This window comes from Odocoileus virginianus, chromosome 7, assembly GCF_023699985.2.
Source record: "Odocoileus virginianus isolate 20LAN1187 ecotype Illinois chromosome 7, Ovbor_1.2, whole genome shotgun sequence".
Taxonomy (NCBI): Eukaryota; Metazoa; Chordata; class Mammalia; order Artiodactyla; family Cervidae; genus Odocoileus; species Odocoileus virginianus.
This window is the reverse complement of record NC_069680.1, coordinates 33,570,387-33,582,169: the sequence shown is the minus strand read 5'-3', so window position 1 is coordinate 33,582,169 and position 11,783 is coordinate 33,570,387. Positions and strand designations below refer to the sequence as shown.

General features: G+C 45.4%; 1 protein-coding gene and 1 pseudogene across 1 annotated transcript; both read right to left on the bottom strand.

Annotated features, from left to right (window-relative positions):
• On the bottom strand, window positions 1-930 carry LOC110128944 (olfactory receptor 13A1-like). The gene has a single exon (XM_020880013.2). The coding sequence runs from the start codon at window positions 928-930 to the stop codon at window positions 1-3; it is 930 nt and encodes a 309-aa protein (XP_020735672.2).
• Window positions 931-3,387: 2,457 nt separating this feature from the next.
• LOC139035915 (mitochondrial pyruvate carrier 1 pseudogene) lies at window positions 3,388-4,200 on the bottom strand (annotated as a pseudogene).
• Window positions 4,201-11,783: the final 7,583 nt, after the last annotated feature.

Below are 11,783 nucleotides of genomic sequence, written 5' to 3'. Positions count from 1 at the left end.
TTACTGGACTCCGAAAAACACTTGCCTGAGCGCCACCTTGACATCCTTGTTCCGCAGTGAGTAGATGAGGGGGTTCAGGGTGGGGCTGACGACTGTGTACAGCACGGCGACAACTTTGCCATTTTCCAACGAGGAGCCGGACCCCGGGAGGATGTAGGTGCAGATGACGGTGGAGTAGTACAAGGTGACCACCAGGAGGTGGGAGGAGCAGGTGGAGAAGGCGCGCTGCTTGCCCGAGGCCGAGCGCATGCGCAGGATGCTGGCGATGACGCAGCAGTAGGACGCCATGGTGAGCAGGAAGTTGACCACCCCGAAGTAGACGTCCGCGACTACTATCATGACGTTGTTCAGCGTGGTTGGGCTGCAGGAAAGCCGCAGCAGCGTGGGGACTTCACAGAGAAAATGCTGGATCTGATTGGGGCCGCAGAATGTCAGCCTTGTCATCAGGGCTGTGTGCACGGACGTGCTGATCGCACTGACTGCCCACACGCTGCCGGCCAGCAGGGCGCAGACAGGCCGGCCCATCCACGAGCTGTAGTGCAGCGGGCGGCAGATGGCCACGTAGCGGTCGTAGGCCATGACCGTCAGCAGCAGCAGCTCGGCCCCCAGAAACCAGGTCAGGAAGAAGAGCTGAGTCAGGCATCCCTGATAGGAAATGGTGCCACCCTTGACCGCCAGGTTCTCCAGCAATTTGGGGAGAACTGTAGACGTGCAGACGATGTCTAAAACGGCCAGGTTGGTGAGAAAGAAGTACATTGGGGTATGGAGGCCTGGGTACAGGCTGATGGCCGTGACAATGAGGGTGTTCCCTGCAAGAGCCCCCAGAAAAAGAAGGAGGAACAAGACCAGGAAGAGACGCCGGAGCCCAGGCTCCTCTGAGAAACTCTGCAGGGCAAACACCTCCACAGCTGAGCGGTTGTGTGTGTCCATGCCGTGGTCGAGCCCTTGCAGCCTCTAGGACACGGCCGACCTGGCACAGGAGACATGGGGTGGGGGAGGCAGTGCTGCGCAAAGTTTGCTGTTTGCAGCTTTGCTGCGGAAAGCGCATAATTAAGATACCAGCCAAGGTCCCAGCACCCAGGGAGACCTTCGCGGAAGGTACTCCACTCTGCCCCCTGGTGGCCCCCATCAGGCCCACAGACACCCCATCTCACGACCACCTCCACCCCTCCCTGGCCCACACAAAAGGGAAGTCTGGTCCTCCTTGCTTTGGTTTTGAACACTTCCTGCAGCAGCCAGAGATGTGGAAGCTGTCTACTGCATGTGTTCTGGGCCCACCACAGTGTGGGGTGGTCCCTATCAAGGCCGGCACAGAACTCCAGGTTCCCAAAAGGAAAACCCAGTCAACTGGGTCGGGGATTAGAGAAGGGAGGGAAGTTTTACCCTTGCCAGCTGCAAAGTGGGTGCTCACAAGGGAGTACAGGGTCTTGGAGGGGAATGAGCGGCCGAGAGCACAAAGGCGCTAGCTCTTTGGGGAAGGTCACCCTCAGCTGTTGGAGTCAGCTGTGGACGGATCTGGCCACAGCCCATTACTTGCAATCGCAGCTGCCCAGCCCTGCCTGGGCTACTCCCGGCTGCGCCCTCAGGTGGGGCAGACTCAGTGAGACCGAGGAGTCTGTGTCATCAGGGCTCGTGGTTCTGACTCCATCCCTCACTCCCCACCTGGGTGAGGGGCAGGCTGGACTGGGGGCTGGGACACAGGAAGGAAGGACACACACAGGTCAACATGGCCACAGGACCCCCAGCTTTTACGCTAACCCAGCTCCGTGGCCGCCCCCACAGCCTAGCACACCTGTCCCCCAGCCCTCTGGGACCACCAGGCCTCCCTGAGTCCAGTTCAGTTGAAGAGACCATCTTCCTTGTGCCTGTGAGCAGTTAGATCAGTGTGCTCAGGGGAAGAGAGGCCACCATGCCTGCCTCCCTGTTGCCAGCCCCAGGCAGCCCCAGGCAGCCCCAGAGGATGTTATGACCTGCCCTGGGGGTTTAGGAGGGCTGAACCCTAACCCTACCTGGAAACAAGTGTCAACAACACAGGAAGGCTTGTCATTCCTGTGGAATACACGCAAAGACATGTGATTTGCAGATGTGTGTCCTCAGCTGCAATCCGTGGTGAAGCTCCAGGGCGGGGAGGGAGCTGGCCGCCAGGTGGCCTTGCCAGCCACTCCTCTAGCCCTCTCACCCTCACTGCTCCCACCCCTGCAGAGCTGAGGTGCCGCTGAGGTGCAGGACGGGTTCCCGTTGCTGGTCACTGTGGGCCCTGTCCAGTGCCACACGCCACACACACCCCTTCTTAGCAGTCACCTGCCATTCGTAGGCATGCGCCCCCAAAGCCCCCCTGGCCACAGCTGAGCCACCTGCGTCCCCTCTGGCTATGTTGGCTGGCTGCCCGCCGAGCTTCACCTCCGATTCATGGAACCCCAGCTGGCTCAGGGGCCTCAGGACCTGGTTTTTCTTAAAGAGCTTGACCTGTTTAGAAACCTAGCCACACTGCTGGGTTCCTTCCTCCTACTGATCTGGGACAAAGATAGGTCACAGACAAGCAGATGTGCTGCAGATTCCTGGAATGTTAGTTTCAGGCTGGGGTGGTGAAAGAGAAGCAAAGCAATTTTGGCATCACTTTTTTCCACAATAAAATAGGTCAGGACAAAAACAAATCTGTCTTTTGCAGAAACATCAAAAGGAAAACTAGGGAAGGTGGTCCCAAAGGCATGAAGAGACAAGGACAGAGTTACTCACTGTGAATGTCCGTAGTGATCCTCTGCTCAGCTCCTGTCCTAAAGAGACGACGTTTACATTTTCACGGAAAAATACAAGAAATTCTTCCTCTGGTGGAAGACTAGACATAACCTGAAGCCCATCTCCCAGTTCAGTGGCTCCTTTGTCTGCTGCTGACCTTTAAAAAGAGTCCGTCCCCTGGGGTGGACGCTGAGGCTTGAGGGAGCGAGGAGCACCACCAGACACATCTCTCGGGGAGCAATTACCCCTCCTGCAGGCAAACGAGGGCCTCTGTGGGCACAGTCCCCAAGCTGAGCAGAACCAGGGCCCCAATGGGCACAGAGAAGGGCCAGGGTGCCTGGTGCCACAGGGGCGGGGCTCGGGGCAGCAGGGCTCAGTGTGAACACAGCGTTAGCTGGCGGCTTCTCTGCCAAGGGTCTCTCCCATGTATAAGACAGGAGCTGTGTACAACCAGATCCTGTGAGAACGATGGGTTTCATCTTAAATAGATTTAATTTTTAAAACAGCTTTTAGATTTCAGTCCGGGAGTTCCCTTAAGCGCCTGCGCGGTTTCCCTGGATGTTTAAGCCTCGCTTTCGTGTGGTGTACCTGTTACATTGGTGAGCCACACTGACGCTATCAGCTCAAGTCCAGTTCATCCAGGCTGTGCTGCTTTTTTTTTTTTTTATTTGACAAATATTTAAATCATTTATTGCCATTAATTTATAGCATTTCAATATACACACTGCACGGAAGTACAAATAGCTCTCCAAATCTCCAAACACTGGCAATGTGCTCTGGGCATGCGGCCAGCTGCCGGCTGGGTCACGGCCATTAAAGGACACGACTTCTGAGCACTTAATGCTAATGGTCACAAAGTTTGTTCTCTTCAGTTTTTCACTAAGTATATTCTAATAGATAATACACATATTACTGCAGATAAAACCTTCATTGAGAATTATTAACTTGATTGCATATTTGTGCTACTCTTTCTGAAGAGAAGGAAAATATTCAGTACTCGTAAGGCAGCAGAGAGCTGGTTTACGGACTCTGCTATGTCTAGAAAAATAGTCTGATTAGTAAAAATAGCATTCTGCGTATTCTCCTCAGCAAGACTATTCATGATGGTGGAATCCATGACGCGGGCAACGGCAGCTGGCGATGCAGTCCCTTCAAAGGCCGGTTCTTCATTTCCTATTGTTACGCTGATGCCTTTTTAGACATCTCGTGCCGGATCAGCCGTCCTCCCTGGATGAGCTGGGCTACTTCGTTGGTGGCGTGGCAGGCAAACAGGAGCCAGTTCCGAGGCTGCACCTTGTAGGCGAATCTCATGAACGTGAGCGAGTAACAGCAGAGGGCAAATGTCATCCGCCCACTGATAATCTCTGGGGACTTCTTCATGTCATTGATGGCGGCGATGGGAAGACCCCAGTTGGCTACTGGGCCCCAAAAGTGCGTATTGAATCAGACAAGGTTATTCTCTAACGCCGCTCTTCCGAGTCTTTACAAAGGTCCTGGGAATGATGGGATCATTAAACATGCTTATTCTGCATAGCAGCCCCCTGTGCTGCTTTTCACTCAGCGTCCTTTTTCTGTCCCAGGAGCTCATCAGGACACATGACATTTAGGGTTCTCTTGGCTGACAGTGTCTCAGACTTTCCTAGTTTCTGGTGACCTTGGCAGTTTTGAGGGGTGCTGACCAGGCGTTTTATAGACATTCCACTGTTGGGACTTGGCTGCTTTTCTTGTGATCAGACTAGGGTGAAGGGTTTGGGAGGAAATCACAGAAGTGAGGAGCCATCCTCAACACATCATATCAGAAGACATACTATCAACTAGACTTTCACCGCTGATATCAGCCTCAACAAGATGTCTGTGGCTTCTGAGAAGATAAAAAGCAAGTGTCATTTCAAGAAGCCACTCTCAAAAGGCTGAGGTTGCCAACTGCAGTGCCAGCATATGTAGGAAGCAGCTGTTTGCTGAGCCTGGGCAACAAACGGGGTCAGGAGGGAAGCAGAGGAAGGTGTGACCCCTACCCCGCTCAGTGCCCACCCAGCACCCAGGGCCTCGGAGCCCTATGCTCCTCCGCCAGCCAGAGTCCCTCACCCACCCCTCATCAGCTTCACCACCTTCCCCTTGGACAGAGAGCAGTTGGCCCAGAAGCTCACAGAACACATCTAGAAAGCAATATCAGAGGTCGTAACCATTATTAAAATATTATTTTCACAGAAATATAACAGACAATATTAAAATCTGTATGGGCCAAAAAAGACCCAGAATAGCCAAAGCCATCTTGAGAAAGAATTACAAATCTGGAGGCTTAACACTTTCTAATTTCAATCTATATTACCAAGATACAGTAATCAAAAGAGTATGGTACTGGCATAAAAACAAGTATAAATATCAGTGGAACTAAATAGAGACCCCAGAAATAAGCTCACACAAAACGGCCAATTAATTTATGACAAAGGATCCAAGAATATATAATGAGGAAAGGACAGTCTCTTTGAAAAATAGTATTGGAAAACTAGGCAGCCACATGCAAAAGAATAAAACTACTTTACACCATATGCAAAAATTAACTCAAAATACATTAAAGACTTGAATATAAGATCAAAAACCATGGAATTTCTAGAGGACAACATGGGCTAAAAACTCCTTGACATCAGTCTTGGCAATCGTTTTATGGATGTGTCACCAAAAGGGAAAAAGAGCAAAAATAAACAAGTGAGATTACATCAAACTAAAAAGTTTCCGCACAGCAAAAGTAACCATCAACAAAAGGAAAAGGCAACCTACTGAATGGGAAAACATATTTTCAAAGCATATATCCAATAAGGTATTTAAATATCCAAAATATATTTTATTAAAAATTCCTACAACAGAGTTCAGTTGCTCAGTTATGTCCAACTCTTTGCAGCCCCATGGACTGCAGCATGCCAGGCTTTGCTGTCCATCACCAACTCCCGGATCTTGCTCAAACTCATGTCATCCAACCATCTCATCTTCTGTCATCTCTTTCTCCTCTCGCCTTCAACCTTTCCCAGCATCAGGGTCTTTTCAAATGAGTCAGTTCTTCACATCAGATGGAAAAAGCATTGGAGCTTCAACTTCAGCATCAGTCCTTCCAATGAATATTCAGGACTGATTTCCTTTAGGATGGACTGGTTGGATCTCCTTGCAGTTCAGGGGACTCTCAGGAGTCTTCTCCAACACCACAGTTCAGAAGTATCAATTCTTCAGTGCTCAGCTTTCTTTATGGCCCAACTCTCATATACAAACATGACTACTGGAAAAACCATAGCTTTGACTAGATGGACCTTTGTTGGCAAAGTAATATGTCTGCTTTTTAATATGCTGTCTAGGTTGGTCATAGCTTTCTTCCAAAGAGCAAGTGTCTTTTATTTCATGGTTGCACTCACTGTCTCCCATGATGCTGGAGCCCAAAAATAAAGTCTGTCACTGTTTCCATTGTTTCCCCATCTATTTGCCATGAAGTGATGGGACTGGATGCCATGATCTTCATTTTTTGAATGTTGAGTTTTAAGCCAAGTTTTTCACTCTCCTCTTTCACTTTCATCAAGAGGCTCTTCAGTTCCTCTTTGCTTTCTGCCATAAGGGTGGTGTCATCTGCATATCTGAGGTTATTGATATTTCTCCCAGCAATCTTAATTCCAGCTTGTGCTTCATCCAGCCCTGCATTTCGCATGATGTACTCTGCATATAAGTTAAATAAGCAGGGTGATAATACACAGCCTTGATGTACTCCTTTCTCAATTTGGAACCAGTTAATTTTTCCATGTCCCGTTCTAACTGTTGCTTCTTGACCTGCATACAGATTTCTCAGGAGGCAGGTAAGGTGGTCTGGTATTCCCATCTCTTGAAGAATTTTCCACAGTTTGTTGTGGTCAAAGGCTTTGGCATAGTCAATAAAGCGGAAGTAGACATTTTTTCTGGAACTCTCTTGCTTCTTCTATGATCCAGCAGATGTTGGATCATAGAATTTGATCTCTGGTTCCTGTGCCTTTTCTAAATCCAGCTTGAACATCTAGAAGTTCTCAGTTCATGTACTGTTGAAGCCTCACTTGGAGAATTTTGAGCATTACTTTGCTAATGTGTGAGATGAGTACAATTGTGCAGTAGTTTCAGCATTCTTTGGGATTGCCTTTCTTTGGGATTGGAATGAAAATTGGCCTCTTCCACTCCTGTAGCCACTGCTGAGTTTTCCAAATTTGCTGGCATATTGAGTGCAGCACTTTCACAGCATCATCTTTTAGGACTTGAAATAGCTCAGCTCAAATTCCATCACCTCCACTAGCTTTGTTCATAGTGATGTTTCCTAAGGCCCACTTGACTTCACATTCCAGGGTGTCTGGCTCTAGGTGAGTGATCACACCATTGTGATTATCTGGGTCATGAAGATATTTTTTGTATAGTTCTTCTTTGTATTCTTGCCACCTCTTCTTAATATCTTCTGCTTCTGTTAGGTCCATACCATTTCTATCCTTTATTGTGCCCATCTTTGCATGAAATGTTCCTTTGCTATCTCTAATTTTCTTGAAATGATCTCTAGTCTTTCCTATTCTATTATTTTCCTCTATTTCTTTGCACTGATCACTGAGGAAGGCTTTCTTATCTCTCCTAGCTATGCTTTGGAACTCTGCATTCAGATGGGTATATCTTTCCTTTTCTTCTTTGCTTTTAGCTTCTCTAGAACTGTTCAGTTCTTCCTACAACTCAATAGCAAACAAGTCAATTTAAAAATGGGCAGAAGATTTGAATAGACATTTTTTTCCAAAGACGATGTACAGTGGCCAACAGATCCATAAATCATTAATCAAAACCACAATGAGATTTGTATGGAAATACAAAAAACCTTGAATAGCCAAAGCAATCTTGAGAAAGAAGAATGGAACTGGAGGAATCAACCTGTCTGACTTCAGGCTCTACTACAAAGCCACAGTCATCAAGACAGTATTGTACTGGCACAAAGACAGAAATATGGATCAATGGAACAGAATAGAAAGCCCAGAGATAAATCCACATACCTATGGACACCTTACCTTCGACAAAGGAGGCAAGGATATACAATGGACAAAAGACAACCTCTTTAACAAGTGGTGCTGGGAAAACTGGTCAACCACTTGTAAAAGAACGAAACTAGAACAGTTTCTAGCACCATACACAAAAATAAACTCAAAATGGATTAAAGATCTAAATGTAAGACCAGAAACTATAAAACTCCTAGAGGAGAACATAGGCAAAACACTCTCCGACATAAGTCACAGCAGGATCCTCTATGACCCACCTCCCAGAATATTGGAAATAAAAGCAAAAATAAACAAATGGGACCTAATTAAACTTAAAAGCTTTTGCACAACAAAGGAAACTATAAGCAAGGTGAAAAGGCAGCCTTCAGAATGGGAGAAAATAATAGCAAGTGAAGCAACAGACAAAGGATTAATCTCAAAAATATACAAGCAACTCCTGCAGCTCAATTCCAGAAAAATAAATGACCCAATCAAAAAATGGGCCAAAGAACTAAACAGACATTTCTCCAAAGAAGACATACTGATGGCTAACAAACACATGAAAAGATGCTCAACATCACTCATTATCAGAGAAATGCAAATCAAAACCTCAATGAGGTATCATTACACGCCAGTCAGAATGACTGCTATCCAAAAGTCTACAAGCAGTAAATGCTGGAGAGGGTGTGGAGAAAAGGGAACCCTCTTACACTGTTGGTAGGAATGCAAACTAGTACAGCCACTATGGAGAACAGTGTGGAGATTCCTTAAAAAACTGGAAATAGAACTGCCATATGACCCAGCAATCCCACTCCTGGGCATACACACCGAGGAAACCAGATCTGAAAGAGACACGTGCACCCCAGTGTTCATCGCAGCACTGTTTGTAATAGCCAGGACATGGAAGCAACCTAGATGTCCATCAGCAGATGAATGGATAAGAAAGCTGTGGTACATACACACAATGGAATATTACTCAGCCATTAAAAAGAATTCATTTGAATCAGTTCTAATGAGGTGGATGAAACTGGAGCCCATTATACAGAGTGAAGTAAGCCAGAAAGATAAACACCAATACAGTATACTAACGCATATATATGGAATTTAGAAAGATGGTAACTGATAACCCTATATGAAAGACAGAAAAAGAGACACAGATGTATAGAACAGACTTTTGGATTCTATGGGAGAAGGCAAGGGTGGGATGATCTGAGAGAACAGCATCGAAACATGTATATTATCAAGTGTGAAACAGATTGCCAGCCCAGGTTGGATGCATGAGCCAAGTGCTCAGGGCTGGTGCACTGGGATGACCCAGAGGGATGGGGTGGGGAGGGAGGCCGAGGGGGGATCTGGATGGGGAACACAAGTAAATCCATGGCTGGTTCATATCAATGTATGGCAAAAGCCACTACAATATTGTGAAGTAATTAGCCTCCAACTAATAACAATAATTGGGGAAAAAAAAAAAAAACCACAATGAGTTATCACCAAACACCAGCTTAAGTGACTATTGTGAAAAAGACAAAAAATAACAAGTATTGGTGAGGATGCAGAGAAAAGGGAATTCTGGTACACCATTGGTGTAAATGTAAACTGGTACAGCCACTGTGAAAGAGTATGGAGTTTCCTCAAAAATTAAAGATAAAGCTACTATATGGTCCATCAGTTCCACTTCTGGGTATTTCTCTGAAGAAAATGAAAACATTAACTCAAAAAAATACCTGCACTCCAATGTTCATAGCTGCATTATTTACAACAGCCAAGACATGGAAACAATGTAAGTGTTTATCAGTGGATAAATGATACACACACACACACACACACACACACACAATGGAATATTATTCTACCATAAAAAAGAAGATCTTGCCATTTGCAACAACAAAGGTGGACCTTGGGAGTGTTATGCTAATGAAATAAGTTAGACAAAGACAAATAACATGACCTCACAAGTCCAGCCTTGAAAAGAGAGAGTTCTTGGATACAGAAACAGAATGGTGGTTACCAGATATGGGACAAAGATGGGAGCAACATCGGCAAAAAGCACAAAGTTCTAGTTATAAATGGGTCATGGATATAATATACAGCAACTATAGTTAGTAATACTAAATTTCATATTTGAAAGTTGTGGAAAGAAAAATCATAAAAGATCTCATCATGAGAAAATGTAACTATGTGATATGACAGATGTCAACTAGACCTACTGTGGTGTTCATCTTCAGTTCAGTTCAGTTCAGTTGCTCAGTCATGTCCGACTCTTTGCGACCCCATGAATGGCAGCACGCCAGGCCAGGCCTCCCTGTCCATCACAAACTCCCGAAGTTTACTCAAACTCATGCCCATCGAGTTGGTGATGCCATCCAGCCATCTCATCCTCTGTCGTCCCCTTCTCCTCCTGCCCCCAATCCCTCCCAGCATCAGGGTCTTTTCCAATGAGTCAACTCTTTGCATCAGGTGGCCAAAGTATTGGAGTTTCAGCTTCAGCATCAGTCCTTCCAATGAACACCCAGGACTTATCTCCTTTAGGATGGACTGGTTGGATCTCCTTACAGTCCAAGGGACTCTAAAGAGTCTTCTCCAACACCACAGTTCAAGAGCATCAATTCTTCAGCGCTCAGCTTTCTTCACAGTCCAACTCTCACATCCATACCTGACCACTGGAAAAACCACAGCCTTGACCAGACAGACCTTTGTTGGCAAAGTAATGTCTCTGCTTTTAAATATGCTATCTAGGTTGGTGATCATCTTACAGTGTGTACAAATATTGAATCATGTTGTATAACTTAAACTAATATAATGCTACTTGCCAATTGTACCACAATAAAAATTTATTTTATAAAATCCACAAAAAAAATTTACTATAGATACTAATATAGACTGTGGATTTTGAGTGGTAATGATGTGTCAGTGTAGGTTCATCCATTTTAATGACTGCACCACTCTGGAGGGGGTGGTGTGAGGGGGGTAGAAGGTACATGGTAAATCTCTGACTTTCTGACCAATTCTGTTGTGACCCTGAAAGTGCTTTAAAAAATAAAGTCAATTTTTTAATTTTTTTTATTGAAGGATAATTACTTTACAGAATTTTGTTGTTTTCTATCAAACCTCAACGTGAATCAGCCACAGCCACAAGGGACATTACATATGTCCCCTCTCTTTTGAATCTTCCTCCCATCTCCCGCCCCATCCCACCCCTCTAGATTGATAGAGCCCCTGTTTGAGTTTCCTGAGCCATACAGCAAATTCCCATTGGCTATCTATTTTACATACGGTAATGTAAGTTTCCATGTTACTCTTTCCATACATCTCACCCTCTCCTCCCCTCTCCCTATGTCCATAAATCTATTTTCTATGTCTTTTTCTCCATTGCTTCCCTGTAAATAAATTCTTCAGTATCATTTTTCTAGATTCCATATATATGCATTAGAATACAATATTTATCTTTCTCTTTCTGACTCACTTCACTCTGTATAATAGGCTCTAGGTTCATCCACCTCATCAGAACTGACTCAAATGAGTTCCTTTTTATGGCTGAGTTATATTCCATTGTGTATATGTACCACAAGTTCTTTATCCATTCATCTGTCGATGGACACCTAGGTTGCTTCCATGTTCTAGCTATTATAAATAGTGCTACAATGGACAATGCGATACATGTATATTTTTCAATTTTGGTTTCCTCAGGGTATATGCCTAGGTGTGAGATTGCTGGGTCATATGGTGGTTTTATTCCTAGTTGTTTAAGGAATCTCCATACTGTCTTCCATAGTGGCTGTATCAATTTACATTCCCACCAAGAATGCAAGAGTGTTCCTTTTTCTCCATACCCTCTCCAGCATTTATTGTTTGTAGACTTTTTGATTATGGCCATTCCGGCCAGTGTGAGGTGATACCTCATTGTAGTTTTGATTTGCATTTCTCTAATAATGACCAACGTTGAGCATCTTTTCATGTGTTTGTTAGCCAAACACATTTTCATGTGTTTGTTAGTCTTCTTTGGAGAAATGTCTGTTTAAGTCTTTGTCCCACTTTTTG